Source organism: Piliocolobus tephrosceles, chromosome 16 (assembly GCF_002776525.5).
Source record: "Piliocolobus tephrosceles isolate RC106 chromosome 16, ASM277652v3, whole genome shotgun sequence".
Taxonomy (NCBI): domain Eukaryota; kingdom Metazoa; phylum Chordata; class Mammalia; order Primates; family Cercopithecidae; genus Piliocolobus; species Piliocolobus tephrosceles.
In genome coordinates this window covers 35,782,357-35,800,522 of record NC_045449.1, presented here as the reverse complement: position 1 = coordinate 35,800,522, position 18,166 = coordinate 35,782,357, and the positions used below count along the sequence as shown (strand labels likewise).

General features: G+C 43.1%; 1 protein-coding gene across 3 annotated transcripts in view; it reads left to right on the top strand.

The window, feature by feature from the left end:
* The window catches only part of LPO (lactoperoxidase), a 30,772-nt gene that overhangs the window by 11,254 nt on the left and 1,352 nt on the right, over nucleotides 1-18,166 (top strand). For all 3 annotated transcript variants that reach the window (XM_023203970.3, XM_023203972.3, XM_023203971.2), the window contains 6 exons: nucleotides 42-171; nucleotides 880-1,086; nucleotides 2,639-2,963; nucleotides 5,237-5,397; nucleotides 15,755-16,007; nucleotides 17,188-17,361. In XM_023203970.3, coding sequence (XP_023059738.1) covers nucleotides 42-171; nucleotides 880-1,086; nucleotides 2,639-2,963; nucleotides 5,237-5,397; nucleotides 15,755-16,007; nucleotides 17,188-17,361 — 1,250 coding nt within the window. The remainder of the gene's footprint in view (nucleotides 1-41; nucleotides 172-879; nucleotides 1,087-2,638; nucleotides 2,964-5,236; nucleotides 5,398-15,754; nucleotides 16,008-17,187; nucleotides 17,362-18,166) is intronic.

Genomic DNA, 18,166 nt, shown 5'->3' with positions numbered 1-18,166 from the left:
GCCGGCCTGCCGAAGCTCAGCGAAGATCGTGCTGGTTTCAGGAGGAAGCCTGCGCTGGGCGCCGCCAACAGGGCTCTGGCGCGCTGGCTGCCCGCGGAGTACGAGGACGGGCTCTCCCTGCCCTTCGGCTGGACGCCGGGGAAGACGCGCAACGGCTTCCCTCTCCCGCTGGTGAGGGCAGGCCGGGCGGGGGTGAAGGATGGGAGTCAGAGGGGACGGGATGTTCGCAGGGAAAGGAGGAGGAGAAATCCGTGCGGGCAGCAGGGGTGCGCGATGGAGATCTGCACAGACCCTCACCTGCCGCTAGAGGGCAGCAGAGCTCGGAGCCCGGCGCTCAGCCGCGTGGTGGTCGCGTCCCGGTCGCCGCAGGCCAGATACCCTGGGGTCTCCCGGACAGATGGCCTCCCTGCCCCATCCCGCTCGCGCTTACCCCAACCCTCGCCCCTGGAGTGCATCAGCTGTTGTTTGCCTGGAGGTCCTATTTGTTGGCCTTATGGGAGCTGGCAGCCCCTACCCAAAGCCCCTCTCTATTCCCGGACACCCGGCACCTCCATAGCTGGTATTTCAGAGGCAGCCTGTCTTTGTTTACCGTCTCTTAGTGGAAAGTGCACTGGCCTGGCAAGTCATCAAGTCATACGGATCTGGGTTCAACCTCATCCCTGTCCCGTTGTAGCAGCAGGACCTTGGAGAACTGACTTTACCTGTCCAGGATTCAATCTCCCCCTCTACAGAATAGGCTAACGCCACCCACCTCACAAACTCCTTGTAGGGATTAAGTGTACTTGTAACATGGTAGGTAATTAATAAGCTGTAGTTGCATCTGAATCCTCAAAGCACTTTTTCCTCTAATCTGCCCTCCCCTTCTGTTTCCATCTGTAGGCCCGGGAGGTATCAAACAAGATTGTTGGCTATCTGAATGAGGAGGGTGTTCTGGACCAAAACAGGTCCCTGTTCTTCATGCAGTGGGGTCAGATTGTAGATCACGACCTGGACTTTGCCCCTGACACCGAGCTGGGGAGTAGTGAGTACTCCAAAGCCCAGTGTGATGAGTACTGTATCCAGGGAGACAACTGCTTCCCCATCATGGTAAGGCCCTGCAGCTGGGCGTCTCTGACTAGCTAGCCCCTTGCCCACCCTGATGTAGCAGACATTCCCAGCTCATCAGCTAGGATCTCTGGATAGATCATGGATACTGATTTGGTAGTTTTCCATGCCTCACTCATTCATTTTTTCAGTAAACAGACATTGACCACCCCATACCAGGCAATGCACTAAATGCTGAGGATTCCAAAGGGAACAGGACACTGCTCTGGCTCTGAAGAACACAGGGCCAGCGTGGGAATTGGACAAGTAAACTACTGATAGCAGAATGGGAACACTGCCGAAGGTTGTCTACATCCCTGACCTAGCAGCATTGGTAACACCTGGGAGCTTATTAGAAATGTAGAATCTCAGTTGGGAGAGGTGGCTCACGCCTGTAATCCCAGCACTTTGGGAGGCTGAGGTGGACAGATCACCTGAGATCAAGAGTTTGAGACCAGCCTGGCCAACATGGTGAAACCCCGTCTCTATTAAAAATACAAAAGTTAGCCTGGCGTGGTGGTACATGCCTGTAATCCCAGCTACTCATGAGGTTGAGGCAGGAGAACCGCTTGAAACTGGGAGGCAGAGGTTGCAGTGAGCCGAGATCCCGCCACTGCACTCCAGCCTGGGCAACAGAGAGAGATTCCATCTCAAAAAATAAAAAAGAAAAAGAAAAAAAAAAGAGATGCAAAATCTCAAGTCTCACCCAAGATGTTAGGAAATAGATTCTACATTTTTACCAAGATCCCCAGAGATTCATTTTATGCATGTTAAAGTTTGTGCTGCTGTACATCATTGTAGAGGATGACTTCAGCTCCACTCAGAAGGACCTGAAACCTGGATGAATCCGAGTGAGCAGGGATTGTAGGAATTTCCATCTGGAAGGGAGAGGAGCTTGCAGCAATGCATCTTTTCCTATTATTCGTGGGTGTTACAGTTGGAGAGTCATTTATTCACTCACAGAACAAATCGAGGCTATGTGCTGTGGTATAAAGAGCATAAACTGTGGAATGAAGCCAATGATCTGAATCCTACATGTTTCCCTTCCAGTGTGTAAGTTCTTAGGTAACTTACTTAACTTTTCTGAGCCTCAGTTTTCTCATCTATAAAATGGAACTGAATTGTCCACCTTACAGGGTTTTTTCGAGGACTGAGGTGAGTTAAAGTATGCATAATTCCTGGCACATAGTAAGCCCAAAATAAATACATGGCAGCTGTCGTTAGTAGCAATTATTAACAAATCTGTTCCCACCTCATGTCCTGCTTTCCTGTCCAGGAAGCTCAGGACTCCCTCCCCACCAAAAATTTGGAGTCCTCACTGTGAGGACTGAATGATTACCCTCAGCGCTTTCACACAGCAGGATGTAATGAACTTCAGGATATTATGAGCCCAGGGTGTGTAATGTCAGCAAGAAGTGTCTGGGGTCAGTGTCTGGTACCAGGATCCCAGGAGGGCGCCATCAGCATCTTTGCATCCAGACTTGCCCTGGGGAGAGGTTGCCAGGGCCCAGCTGTTCCACTCCTGCCCAGTCACCTATGCCCAATCTCTCTGCAGTTCCCACCCAATGACCCCAAGGTGAGGACTCAAGGGAAATGCATGTCTTTCTTCCGAGCTGGATTTGTCTGCCCCACTCCACCCTACAAGTCCCTGGCCCGAGAGCAGATCAACGCTCTGACTTCTTTCCTGGATGCCAGCTTTGTGTACGGCTCCGAGCCAAGCCTGGCCAGCCGCCTCCGCAACCTCAGCAGCCCCCTGGGCCTCATGGCTGTCAACCAGGAGGTCTCAGACCATGGGCTACCCTACCTGCCCTATGACAGCAACAAGCCAAGCCCCTGTGAGTTCATCAACACCACAGCCCGTGTGCCCTGCTTCCTGGCAGGTGAGTCTAGCCTGGGAACAGAAGGGCCCAAGGACAAGGGGATTATCCAGGGAAGCTTTACCACTGCCCCCTTCTTGTCATCTTTCTGGAAAAATGCACACTGAGCCATTGCTGTCGCTAGCCAGGTCCTGGTCCAGGACTAGCAGAAAGGCCCAGATGAATAAAGAATTCAAGAACATGTATTCACTGTAAAACAACATCAGGAAGTCCAGAAAAGTAACAAAGAAAATAAAAAGAAAGTACCAGGCCTGGTGGCTCATGCCTGTAATTCCAGCACTTTGGGAGGCCGAGGTGGGCAGATCATGAGGTCAGGAGATCGAGACCATCCTGGTTGACATGGTGAAACCCCGTCTCTTCTAAAAATACAAAAACTTAGCCGGGCGTGGTGGCGGGCGCCTGTAGTCCCAGCTATTTGGAAGGCTGAGGTAGAAGAATCACTTGAGCCCAGGAGGCGGAGCTTGCAGTGAGCAGAGATCACGCGACTGCACTCCAGCCTGGGCGACAGAGCGAGACTCCGTCTCAAAAAAAAAAAAAGAAAAGAAAAGAAAAGAAAAAATTCACACAATCCCACTACCCACCAATAATCATCATTAACATTTTAATGCTTATTTTCCAGTGTTTTTCCTATCACAGATACAGTTCTACATTGTTTTACATAATCGGGTCCTACTATAAATAATGCTCCAAAACCTGACATTTGGAGATGTCATTAATCTACTTCATGTCAGTAGATGACATTAATCTACTTCATGCCATTAACTGTTCTTCTATGACATGATTTTTAATGGCTGCCTAGTATTGCATGACACATATTACCATCATTCATTTCTTCAACCCTACTTGGGGGAATTTGGTTATTTCCAGTTTTTCTGTGTTTTGTTGCTGTTGTTTAGGTAAGGAATATCTTCACTGATAAATCTTTGTTCTCATTTTTGATACATTTATTAAGATAATTTCCCAGAAGAGGAAGTTCTAGGTGAAGAGGAATGTATATTTTTAAAGCTTTTTATAACCTGGGCACAAAACCCCCACTCCATACACCTGTGCGTGACCAAAGCCCTGCCAATTCTGTTCATTCCAGGTGCCCTCCTGGTCCTCTCTGTTTCCGGCTTCTAGAGGGCATCTCACCCTCAAACATCCTCTCTCTTAGGACAAACCCCCTGGCCACCGTGACGTTGCAGAAGGCCAGCTCATAGGCCAAGCTACCTTTATAGATGTTTTGGATTTTGCGTTCACATATACCCCACATCAATCCAGACACAAAACTGAGTTCTTTTTTGTTTTTCATAAAAATATGCACTCACACCAAGAATTTACAATTTTAAATAGACTTTCCTGGCCTGGTGCAGTGGCTCACACCTATAATCCCAACAATTTGGGAGGCTTAGGTGGGAGGATTGCTTGAGGCTACAAGTTCAAGACCAGCCTGGGCAATATAGCAAGACCCCTGTCTCTACAATAAATTTAAAAACTAGCAACACATCATGGCACATGCCCGTAGTCCCAGCTATTCTGGAGGCTGAAGCAGGAGGATCACTTGAGCCCAGGAGATTGAAGCTGCAGTTAGCCAAGATGATGCCATTGCACTCCAACCTGGACAATAGAGCAAGACTGTCTAAGATAGATAGATAGATAGATAGATAGATAGATAGATAGATAATAGATAGACTCCCCTAAAGATTAGAGGGCACAGGGGGAAGTTCCTTATCCCCTTATGAGACACCTGGTCTTTGGCCATTTAACTTCTCCCCCATCCTTACTCTTCTCTCCCTCCCACTATAGGCCCCCATCTCCAGATTATTCTCCCTTTATTACCCAGAGGAACTCAGCCCTACCCAAGCTCCTCACCTCAAACCCGCATTCCTAAAACCTTCAAAGTTGCTCTGTGAAGTAAAAAGCTCCTCATTCATTCGAAGCCCCCCTTCCTAAAAGGCGATTGGGTTATAATTAGCAAAATGTTACTGTGTAGTGTGTCACCACTAGCCTTCGTCACAGTCCTATGATAGGCTTTATTCTCATTTTCATAGGTAAGAAGACTGAGGCTCAGAAGTGTTAAGTAACTTGTCCAAGGTCACACAGATAAAAAGTGTGTATATAGATAGAACTGAGAGTCAAACCTATGATTCAGCACCCCCTCCCCATCCCTCTCCACCTGACAGGAAGGAGGGCTTGTTGATGGGGGGGTCCTGTGGGGCACCATCATTTCTTTGTGCAGGTTACTGGGTCCTGGGGCTGTTAGGGAGAATCTACCTTCCTGTCTTCTGGGCTTTCAGGAGATTCTCGAGCTTCAGAGCATATTCTGCTGGCCACATCCCACACCCTCTTTCTCCGTGAGCATAACCGGCTGGCCAGAGAACTAAAGAGACTCAACCCTCAGTGGGACGGAGAGAAGCTCTACCAGGAAGCCCGGAAAATCCTGGGAGCCTTCGTGCAGGTAGGGAGGCCCAGGAGCACTATCATCCAGACCCACCTGGCTCCCACTCCTGACTCTGCCCTCTGCTCACTGCTGCGCCTCCGGCTCCCTCTTCTGTTCCCACACCATTTCCCCGGCCTCTCTGCTGCTTCTCTCCTGTTGTCTCATCCTTTGAAATCCCCCTCCTTTCAGTTCTTCAGCTTCTCTGTCTCAAAATGAATCTCTGGATTCAGAGTGTTGGAAAGTCACTTTGCGTTGGTCCCTTCAGTGTGCCTGCCCGGTGCCATCACTGGGAATGTAGGCTCCTTCACTTCCGGGACTGCTACACCGCAGTGATTTGGGTTATTTTGATTTGATTGTCTTCCTTTTTAATTGTCTACATCTAAGCCCATCTCATGGGCATACTCAACAGATATGGTTGATTGGCTGATCAACTAACTAGAAGAGACTTACAAAGGTTGATGTGTTGATATTAACCATGCACTTATTGTTTAAACATTTTATTTTGAAATAATTATAGATTCTAATATATTGCAATAGGAGTGGGGTTTCAAAGGATGAGACAATAGGAGAGAAGCAGCAGAGAGGCTGGGGGAAACAGAGGTTTGGGAACAGAAAAGGTAGCTGGAGGCCCAGCAGCGAGCAGAGGGCAGAGCCAGGAGTGGGAGCCAGGTGGGCCCTGGTGGTAGGGCTTTTGGGCCTCCCTCCCTGCAGATGATTAGATTCTAAGAATTATACAGGAATCTTAAAAAAATGTACAAGGAGGTCCCATGCACCCCTCACCCAGTCTCCTCCAGTGCTAATGTCTTACATAACCAAGATACAATGGCAAAACCAGGAGGTTAACATTGATATAAACCATAGAGCTTACTCAGATCTCACCAGTTATAAATGTAATCATCTGTATGTGTGTGTGTGTCTGCACAGCTCTATGCAGTTTTATCATATATGTAGCTTCAAGTAACCACCACAATAAAGACTCTTAACTGTACTGTCCCCCCAAAACTCCCTCATGCTATCTCTTCATAGCCACATCCACCCTCACCCCTATATCCATAACCCCTGGCAACCACTGATCTGTTCTTCATCTCTATAATTATGTTATTTCACAGATGTTATATATATGGAATTATGCGACATGTATCCATCTGAGATGGGCTTTTTTCATTAAGCATAGTATCTTTGAGGTTCATCCATGCTGTTGTGTATATCAGTAGTTCATTCCTTTTTGTTGCTGAGTAGTAGTCCATGGTATGAATGAACTACAGTTTGTTTAACCATTCAACTTTTGAAGGGCATTTGGATAGTTTCCAGTTTGAGATTGTTATGAGTAAAGCTACTATAAACATTCAAATATAAGTTTCTGCATGAAAACAAATGTTAATTTCTTTGAGATACATGCCTAAGAGTGCAATTGTTAGATCACATGCTAAGTCCATTTTTAGGGTTTTTAAAAAATTTTTTAATGTTTTTAATTTTGTGGGTACATAATAGGCGTCTATATGTATGGGGTACATTGGATGGTTTGATAAGGGCATACAATGTAAAATAAGCACTTCATGAAGAATGGGGTATCCTGCCGGGTGCGGTGGCTCATGCCTGTAATCCCAGCACTTTGGGAGGCCGAGGTGGGCAGATCATGAGGTCAAGAGATTCAGACCATCCTGGCCAACATGGTGAAACCTCATCTCTACTAAAATACAAAAATTAGCTGGGCGTGGTGGCACGTGCCTGTAGTTCCAGCTACTCAGGAAGCTAAGGCAGAAGAATCGCTTGAACCCAGGAGGTGGAGGTTGCAGTGAGCCAGGATCGTACCACTGCACTCCAGCCTGGGCAACAGAGTGAGACTCCATTTCAAAAAAACAAAAAAAGAGTTATCCATCCTTCCAGGCATTTATACATTGAGTTGCAAACAATCCAGTTACAATTTTAAAATGTACAATTAAGTTATTATTAACTATAGTTACACTGTTGTGCTATCAACTAGTAGGTCTTACTCTTTTATTTATTTTTATTTTTTTTGAGACAGTCTTGCTCTGTCGCCCAGGCTTCCTTAGCCTCCTGAGTAGCTGGGATTACAAGCGCCCGCCACAATGTCCTGCTGATTTTTGTATTTTTAGTAGAGATGGGGTTTCACTGTGTTGACCAGGTTGGTCTCGAACTCCTGACTTCAAGTGATCCACCCACCTCGGCCTCCCAAAGTGCTGGGATTGCAGGCATGAGCCACAGCGCCCAGCCATCATTCTATTTTTTGGTACCCACTAATCATCTCCACCTCCGCCCCCCACAGCCCCTCACTACCCTTGCCGGCCTCTGGTAACCATCTTTCTACTTTCTATGTCCATGAGTTTAATTGTTTTGATATTTAAATCCCACAAATAAGTGAGAACATGCCATGTTTGTCTTTCTGTGCCTGGCATATTTCACGTAACAATGATTTCCACTTCCATCCATGTTGTTGCAATTGACTAGATTTCATTCTTTTTTATGGCTGAATAGTACACCATTGTGTATATGTATCATATTTTCTTTATCCATTCATCTGTTGATGGACACAAGTTGCTTTCAAATCTTAGCTATTGTAAACAGTGCTGTAACAAACATAAGAGTGTGGGTATCTCTTTGATATGCTGATTTTATTTCTTTTGGGTATACACCCAGTAGTGAGATTGCTGGATCATATGGCAGCTCAATTTTTAGTTTTCTGAGGAATCTCCAAACTGTTCTCCATAGTGGTTGTACTAATTTACATTCCTGCCAACAGTGTACAAGGATTCTCTGTTCTCCACATTCTTGCCAGCATTTGTTGTTGCCTGTCTTCTTTATATAAGTTATTTTAACTGGGGTGACATAATATCTCATTGTAGTTTCGATTTGCATTTCTCTGATGATCAGTGATGTTGAGCACCTTTTCATATGCCTGTTTGCCATTTGTATGTCTTCTTTTGAGAAATGTCTATTCAAATCTTTTGTCTATCTTTTGATTGGATTATTAGATTTTTTTCCTGTAGAGTTGTTTGAGCTTCTTATATATCCTGGTTATTAATCCCTTGTCAGAAGGGTAGTTTGCAAATATCAATATTTTCTCCCATTCCATGGGTTGTCTCTTCACTTTGTTGATTGTATCCTTTGTTGTGCAGAAACTTTTTAACTTGATGTGATCCCATTTGTCCATTTTTGCTTTGGTGGCCTATGCTTGTTGAATAGTGCTCAAGAAATTTTTGCCTAGACCAATGTCCTGGAGATTTTCCCCAATGTTTTCTTGTAGTAGTTTCACAGTTTGAGGTCTTAGATTTGTCTTTAATCCATTTCGATTTGATTTTTATATATGGGTAAAAGATAGGGATCTAGTTTTATCCTCCCACATGTGGATACCAGTTTTCCCAGGACCATTTATTGAAAAGACCGTCTTTTCCCCAGTATGTGTTCTTGGCATCTTTGTTGAAAGTGAGTTCACCGTAGGTGTGTGGATTTGTTTCTGGGTTCTCTATTCTGTTACATTGGTCTTTGTGTCTGTTTCTATGCCAGTAGCATGCTGTTTTGGTTACTATAGCTCTGTAGTATAACTTGAAGTCAGGTAATGTGATTCCTCCAGTTTTGTTCTTTTTGCTTAGCATAGCTTTGGCTACTCTGAGTCTTCTACTTTTAATTTTAAAAGGAACTGCCAAACTATTTGTTAGAGTGGCTGTACCATTTTACATTCCTATCAGCAATGTATGCATGAACCAATTTCTTGGCATTCTGATGATGTCATCACCATTTTTTGTTTTATCCTTTCTGATAGGTGTGTAGTAATAGCTCATTGTTTTAATTTGCATTTCTCTAATGGCTAGTAATGTTGAACATCTTTTCCTGTGCTCATTTGCCACTTCTGTATCCTCTTCAATAAAATACTTGTTCATATATTTGGCCTATTTTCAAATTGGACTATTTGACTTGTAATGTTGAGTTTTGAGAGTTCTTTATGTATTCTAGACACAAGTCCTTTGTCAGATATGTGATTTGCAGAGATTTTCTCCCAGTCTATAATTTGGTGGGCTTTTTGTTTCATCCTCTTAAGAAGGTCTTTTATAGAGCAAAAGCTTTTAATTTTAATGAAGTCCTTTTAATCAAATTTTCCTTTCCTGGATTGTGCATGTGGTGTCAAGTCTCAGAACTTTTCTCCTAGTCCTAGGTCCCAAAGACTTTCTCCTGCTTTTTCCTTCTAGAAGTTTTATAGTTTCATGTTTTACATTTAAGTCTATGATCCATTTTGGGTAATTTTTTTGCATAAAGTGTGAGGTTTAGGTCAAGATGCTTTTTTAATTTTTTCTGGCCTATGGATGTCAAATTGCTCCAGCACCACTTATTGAAAGGCTATTGTTTCTCCACTGAATTGCTTTTGTTTCTTTGGCAAAAATTATTTGGGCATATTTACATGGATCTATTTCTGGGTTGTCTATTCTCTTCCATTGGTTTGCATGTATGTCTATTCCTCTACCAATACCACAGTGCTCAATTACTGTAGCTATACAGCAAGTCTTAAAACACTTTATTCTTCTTTTTCAAAATTGTTTTGGATATTCTAGGATCTTTCCCTTTCCATACATATTATTAAGTAAGTTTGTGTATGTCTACCAAAAAACCTTACTGAAATTTTGATAGGAATTGCATTAAAACTATATATAAATTTAGGGAGAGTTGACATCTTTACAATGTTGAGTTTTCCAATCCATAAACTCAGTATGTCTCCCCAATCTTTAGAATTTTTTATTTCTTTAATCAACATTTTGTAGTTTTATCACACAGATTCTGTACATGCTTTGTTAGATTTATACCTCAGCATTTCATTTTTGTTTTGTTTTGTTTTGAGACAGAATCTCGCTCTGTCACCAGGCTGGAGTGCAGTGACGCGATCTCGGCTCACTGCAACCTCCCAGGGTCAAGTGATTCTCCTGCTTCAGTCTCCTGAGTAGCTGGAATTATAGGCGCCTGTCACCACGCCCAGCTAATTTCTGTATTTTTAGTAGAGATGGGGTTTCACCATCTCTGAGGCCAGGATGGTCTCAATCTCGACCTCGTGATCCGCCCGCCTTAGCCTCCCCAAGTGCTGGGATTACAGGCGTGAGCCACCACACCCGGTCCAGTATTTCATTTTTTTTTGGAGGAATTATAAATGGTATTACAGCTTTATTGCAGTTTCTACTTATTTTATCAGTGTATGAAAATATAATTTATTTTTTTTTTTATGTGTTGATTTTGTATCCTGTGACCTTGCTAAACTCAATTAGTTCTAGGCATTCTGCTGGAGATTGCTTGCATTTTCTACACAGGTAATCATGTAATATGCCAATAAAGACAGTTGTATTTCTTATTTTCTAATCTATATGATTTTTCTTCCTTTTTCTTGCCTTATTACGTGTCAATTCCTAGAACTTCCTAGTGGCTCAAACTTCCAATAATATATTAAATGCACATAGTAAGAAAGCAGGCATCCTTGTCTTCCCAATTGAGAAAGTATTCAATCTTTCACTATTAAGTATAATATTAGTTATAAATGTTTTGTAGTTGCCCTTTATGAAATTGAGGAAGTTCTGCTCCATTCCTAGTGTACTGAGAGTTCTTATCATGAATAGATGTTGAACTTTATCAAATGGTTTTTCTGCATCAATTGATAGAATCGTATGATTTTTATCCTTTAGACTATTCTGCTTGCTTTGGATTTATTTTGCTCTTCTTTTTTGAGTTTCTTTTTTTTTTTTTTTTTTTTTTTTGAGACGGAGTCTCGCCCTGTGGCCCAGGCTGGAGTGCAGTGGCGGGATCTCAGCTCACTACAAGCTCCGCCTCCTGGGTTTACGCCATTCTCCTGCCTCAGCCTCCCGAGTAGCTGGGACTACAGGCGCCTGCTGCCACACCCAGCTAGTTTTTTGTATTTTTTAGTAGAGACGGGGTTTCACCGTGTTAGCCAGGATGGTCTCGATCCCCTGACCTCGTGATCCACCCGTCTCGGCCTCCCAAAGTGCTGGGATTACAGGCTTGAGCCACCGCGCCCGGCCCCTTGAGTTTCTTGAAGTAGAAACTTAGATGACTGATTTGCAATCTTTTCTATTTTCTAATGTATTTAGTGCTATAACGTTCCCTCTTAGCACTGAGTTGACTGCCTCCCACAAATTTTGATATATTGTGTTTTCATTTTCATTCAGTGTGTATTTTTTAAGTTTCCTTTCAGACTTCATCTTTAACCTATGTATAATTTAGAAGTGTGTTATTTAATTTCCAAGTGTTTGTAGATTTTCCTGTTGCCTTCCTGTTATTGATTTCTAGTTTGATTCCATCATGATCAGAAACTATACTCTGTGTGATTTCAATTATTTTAAATTTGTTAAGATTTGTTTTATAAAACCCTGCTGTGGACTATCTTGTTGACTATTCTATGAGTTCTTAAAAATAATGTGTATCTTGCTGTTGTTGAATGCAATGCTCTGTAAATGTCGATTGGATCTGTTGGTTGATGGTGCTATTCAGTTCTGTACTCCAGCTAATTTTCTGTCTAGTAATTCTCCCATTTACTAACAGTCAGGGGTTGAAATCCCTCGCTATAAAGGAGAATTTGCCTATTTCTTCTTCCAGTCCTATCAGGTTTTGCTTCATGTATTTTTTTTTTTTTTGAGACGGAGTCTCGCTCTGTCGCCCAGGATGGAGTGCAGTGGCCGCGTGTCAGCTCACTGCAACTCCGCCTCCTGGGTTTACGCCATTCTCCTGCCTCCGCCTCCCAAGTAGCTGGGACTACAGGCGCCCACCAGCTCGCCCGGCTAGTTTTTTGTATTTTTTTTTTTAGCAGAGACGGGGTTTAACCGTGTTAGCCAGGATGATCTCGATCTCCTGACCTCGTGATCCGCCCGTCTCAGCCTACCAAAGTGCTGGGATTACAGGCTTGAGCCACCACGCCTGGCCGCTTAGTGTATTTTAAAGCTTTAAAGTGCTGTTGTTTGATCCCTATCATTTAGGACTGCTTCATCTTCTTGATGGATAGATCCTTTTCTCATTATGTAATTTCCACTTTTGTCCCCTGAAGTCAATTTTATCTGATATTAATATAGTCACTCCTGCTTTTAAAAATTGATGTCTCCATGATCTTTCTTATTCCATCAATTTCAACCTACCTATGTCATTATGTTTGAAGTGAGTTTCTTTTAGACAGCATATGGTTGGGTCACTTAAAAAAAAAAAGGAAAAGAAATATACTCTGCCAATCTCTGACCTTTAGTAATCATTACTTTTAAATTATCTTTAAAGTAATTATTAACATGTTAGGTATTACATTTCCAATAGCTCTCATTGTATTATTTACTTTCTGTTTGTTCCTTCTGTTTCTTGTTCCTCTAATACTGCTTTTCTTGCCTTCCTGTGGGTTAATTGAACATTTTTTAAAGGTCCAGTTGATCACATATTGCTTTGTATAATTTTCTTAGTGGTTGTTCTCAGGATAGATAGCTAGACAGATATAGAAATAAAGATAGAGATAGAGATATGGATTTACGATGTATCAACCTATTGGTGTCGTGCCTTATCATTTCAAGTGACATGTAGAAAACTTACTTCCATTTGGTCCCTTCACTTTCCTCACTTTTGAAATATAATTGTCTGAAGCATTTCTTCTAAGTACATTTTATACCACATCAGATGGTGCGTCAACCATAAAATATAATGAAAAAAAAAATCATGAGGTGGAAAAGAATTGATGTTTACTTCTATTTTTACCCATGACATTATTCTTCTTTCCTTTCTGAGGGTCCTGTCCTTCTTCTGTTACCGTTCTTCGTGTTTAGAGAGTTTCCTTTAGCCATTGTTTAAGGATAGGTCTGTGTGCAGCAAATTCTCTGAGTCTTCCTTTGTGTGAGAACGTCTTTTTTTCCTCTTTATTCCTGAAGAATCGTTTCACCAGCTATTGGATTCAGGGTTGACAGTTTTTGTCTTTCAGCACATGAAAAATGTGGCACCACTTCCTCTGGCTTCCATGGTTTCAGACGAGAGCTTCACCGATATTTGTTTTTTTTGTTTTGTTTTGTTTTGTTTTTGTTTCTTTGAGACAGAGTCTCGCTCTGTCACCCAGGCTGGAGTGCAGTGGTGACATCTCAGCTCACTGCAACCTCCGCCTCCCGGGCTCAAGCGATTCTCTTGCCTCAGCCTCCCGCGTAGCTGAGATTACAGATACGCACCACCACACCTGATTCTTTTTGTATTTTTAGTAGAGACGAGATTTTGCCATGTTGGCAAGGCTGGTCTCAAACTCCTGACCTCAGGTGATCCACCCAACTCGGCTTCGCAAAGTGCTGGGATTGCAGGCGTGAGTCACTGCGCCCAGCCATTTACCATTATTTGAATTGGTGTTTCTTTATAGGTACTGTGTCATCTCTCTTTGACTATTTTAATACTTTTGGTTTTCAGAAATTTAATCATATGCCTTGGAGTGAATTTCACTATGTTTATCCTGTTTGGGATTCATTCATTTTCTTGAATCTGTAAATGTGTGCCTCTCACCAATTTTGAGAAATTTTCAGGCACTATTCAAATGCTTTTTCAGTTTCACCCCCTTTCTCCTCTATTTCTGGGACTCCATTGATAAGAATGCCAGATCTTTTGTTATGGTCTCATAGAACCCGGAGGCTCTGGTTTGTTTGAGCAATTTTTAAAGTCTATTTTCTTTCTGCTGTTCAGATTGAGTAAATTCTGTTGATCTGTCTCCAATTCTCTCCTCTGTCATTCCTACTCTGTTACTGAGTCCATTCAAGCTTTTTAAAAATTTCAGTTAGTGTATTTTCAATTCTGTAATTTTGATTTGTTTCTTTTTTATAATTTCTACTTCTTTGCTGTGATATTGTATTTGTTTCAGGAGAATCTATAATTGATTATTGAAGCATTTTTATAATGGCTGCCTTTAAAATTTTATCAGATAATTATAGCATGTGATTCACGTCAGCCTTGGCATCAGTTGATCGTCCTTTTTACTAAAAACGTGGCATTTCTGGTTCTTGGTATTATGAGGGATTTTCATTTGTATCTTAGACATTTTGGTTACTATATTAGGAGACCCTTGATCCTATTTAAATTTTCTATTTTTGGCCAGGCACAGTGGCTCACATCTGTCATTCCAGCACTTTGGGAGGCCCAGGTGGATGGATCACCTGAGGTCGGGAGTTCAAGACCAGCTTGGCTAACATGGTGAAATCCCGTCTCTACTAAAAATACAAAAATTAACCGGGCTTGGTGGCATGCAGCTGTGGTCTCAGCTGGTTGGGGGTGCTGAGGCAAGATCACTTAAACCAGGGTCAAGGCCACTGTGAGCTGAGATGGCACCACTACATTGCAGCCTGGGTGACAAAGTGAGACCCTGTCAAAAAAAAAAAAAAAAAAAAGAAAGTAAAAAGCACTTCTATTTTAGCACATAGTTACCCTGTTTAGATTTAGCATGTAGGTTCTGGACTGCTTTTGTGGGCTTTAGGTCCACCAAACCTTAGTTTCCTGAGCCTTGCAATGCTATTCTGGTCTACTTCACTCTTCTGGTGTTTGGGGGCTTCCCACTCAATCCCTGCTGGTGCTGTCTGCAAGGCAGGAAAGTACTTCCCCGACTGGCTGCTGTTGCTGAGCAACCTTCTAGGGGAACAGGAACCGCTGCACCTGAGCTCCTTATGGCACTGGGTTAAGAGCAAAGAGACACAGGGCTTCACTGTGAAAGCTAGATAGAAATGTGGAAAACATGAAGTGAAAAAGCAGAATACACAGGTATGCATTCTGTAGGATTGTAACTATGTAAAAGTGGGTAACATATAGGCAAAGACTACAGGAATAAAAATTAATATAATTATTAGGTTATGTGGAGGCATTTTTCTTTTCTGAAGATTTTTTATTTGTGGTAGTTCATTGTGTTTTTATGTAAAAGAAAACCAGAAACCAGTCTTTCCATTCTGCTGTATTTCTTTCAGAATTGGAGATTGGATGAACTTTCCTCAGTTGCCCCTGAATCATTCCTGTGGTTTATTATTCCTCTTGCCCTGATATTGTTACATTAAAGTGACACACAAAGACTGTCACTTTAGCATCAAGGTCATAAACTTAGTGCAAAGATGACAAAGAGAGTACGTTTCATATGCCAAATTCAAATGACTGATTAGTAGAGCCTATGTTGAGACAAATTGTAAGAGATCAACAGAAAAAATGTCATGATTGATTAGCAATGTCTGCTATGATCATAGTAATGGGACTGGGCACATATGATATCCATTTGCCATCCTTGATTTTCAACAGCTCATCACTCTTGGCTGCAGCTCTTTCACAGCCTCCCTCTGCAGAGGTTTCAGCCTTCTTACACCCTTTCCTCTTGATTTTATTCTCCCTCCAGATTATCACCTTTAGGGACTACCTGCCCATTTTGCTAGGTGACTACATGCAGAAGTGGATACCCCCATATCAAGGCTACAATGAATCTGTGGATCCCAGAATTTCCAATGTCTTCACCTTCGCCTTCCGCTTTGGCCACTTGGAGGTCCCCTCTTCTGTGTTCCGCCTGGATGAGAATTATCAGCCATGGGGGCCAGAACCAGAACTCCCCCTCCACACCCTCTTCTTCAACACTTGGAGGATGGTCAAAGATGGTATGCCCTTTCAGGGAAGTACTGTCACCTGGGTCTCCCACTCTGCAGCCTATTGTAGGGAAACTTGCCTTGGAAGTCAGATTCCAAGCACTTTTACATGACCTTGGGCGAGTGAATTCACCTCACGGAGCCTCAGTTTCCTCATTTATAAAATGGAGACAATAATAGTACCCATCTCACGAGGCTATCCAAAACATTAAATGAGATATACATGTGGAGCACCCTACAATGGTTCCTGACACACAGGAGGTGATCAATAAGTATTAGTTATTCTTTCTTTCCTCTTGGCTTCTAAGGTGACTGGGATTTCCCTACCTCCTTCCCCCGCCCTAGGCTCTGACTCCTACAGAAAGAGTTCGTGGGTTTGGTAAATACATTGCTCTTTTATCTCCTCTACAGTTTTTCACTTCATAGAGGTGCCAGAGGTTGGACCCAACTTTCCTTTATCCCTAGGCTATGTTGTGTTGAAATTAACTTTACTTAAAGCCTAACAAGTCAAGGCCATTTCCTTGAGATTTATGTAACCTTTTCCCATTATGCAATGTTCCTCAGCCGAACATATGGAAGAAAAAGCTGACTCCATGAACTAGGGCTTTAAAAATATCTCTTTTTTTTTTTTTTTTTTTTGAGACAGGGTCTCCTTCTGTCATCCAGGCTGGAGTGCAATGGCACAATCTCGGCTCACTGCAGCCTTGACCTCCTGGGCTCACGTGATCCTCCTCCCTCAGCCTCCCTTGTAGCTGGGACTACAAGTCACACACCCTCATACCCAGCCAATTTTTTTGCCTTCTTTTTAGAGACGGGGTTTTGCCATGTCGTCCAGGCTGATCCCAAACTCCTGAGTTCAAGCAATCTTCCCACCTTGGCCTCCCAAAGTGTTAGGATTGCAGGCATGAGCCACCATGCATGGCCAAAAACTATCTCAATGTTTATATTCATGCCATCATCCCATGAATGCCCCTTTCTGCCCACCCCCACAGCAGACAATCTGGATGCCCCTGTCTCCCTGAGCATACCCTTCAGGCTGCACTGTGCTCTTCTCTCCCTCCTTCCAGCCTGGGATATCCAGCTGACCCACATTCAACCAAGAGAAAATGTCTGGTGGAGGCAGAGGCAAGCCATGGATGATGTTCCCACCCTGCCCCCATCCTAAGCGTGGCTTCTGGGTCTCCCTTCACAGGTGGAATTGATCCTCTGGTGCGGGGCCTGCTGGCCAAGAAATCCAAGCTGATGAAACAGAATAAAATGATGACTGGAGAGCTGCGCAACAAGCTTTTCCAGCCAACTCACAGGATCCATGGCTTTGACCTGGCTGCCATCAACACACAGCGTTGCCGCGACCATGGGCAACCTGGTGAGTGGGTCTGAAGTCTGGCCTGCACCGGGAAAATTTTAGCTAACTTTCTAGGGCTCCTGGAGACTCTCTTCTATAACCCTGAGGATCTGATCATCAGATCAATTCTGAAACAAAAGTCAGGCCAGTTTTTTTCGTTTGGGTTTTTTTTTTTTTTTTTTTTTTTGAGACAGGGTCTTGCTCTGTTGCCCAGGCTAGAGTACAGTGGTGCAACCATAGCTCACAGCAGCCTCATACTCCTAGCTTCAAGTAATTCTCCTGCTTAAGACTACCAAGTAGGTGGGACTACAGGTGTGCCACATGCCCAGCTTTTTTTTTTTTTAAATATAGACATAGTCTTGCTATGTTGCCCAGGCTGGTCTCGAACTCCTGGCCTCAAGCAATCTCCCACCTTGGCCTCCCAAAGCACTGGAATTACAGGTGCAAGCCACCATGTCCAGCCCCAGGCCATTTCTAAAACCCACTTTGTTCCTCTATGAAGCAGAATCTTCCATTTCCCCTGATGCAGAGAAAAGAGCATATATCTGGTACTATCTTGGCATTCCTTAAATGAAAAAGAGATCACCAACTAACTTTAAAAACAGTTTAAAAGCCCTGAAAACATTAAGAAAACTAGAGAGAAACCAGTGACTGTTAGACCTTTCTTTTGTCCCCATGAAAGGCAGTTTAATTGAGAACCAGACTGCCTGAGTTCAAATCCCACCTATGCCATTTACTAGTTACAGGACTTTGGGCAAATTAGTTAACATTTCTGTTCTTCAGTTACATATTTGCACAGTGCTTAGAATAGTGCCTGAACTCATAG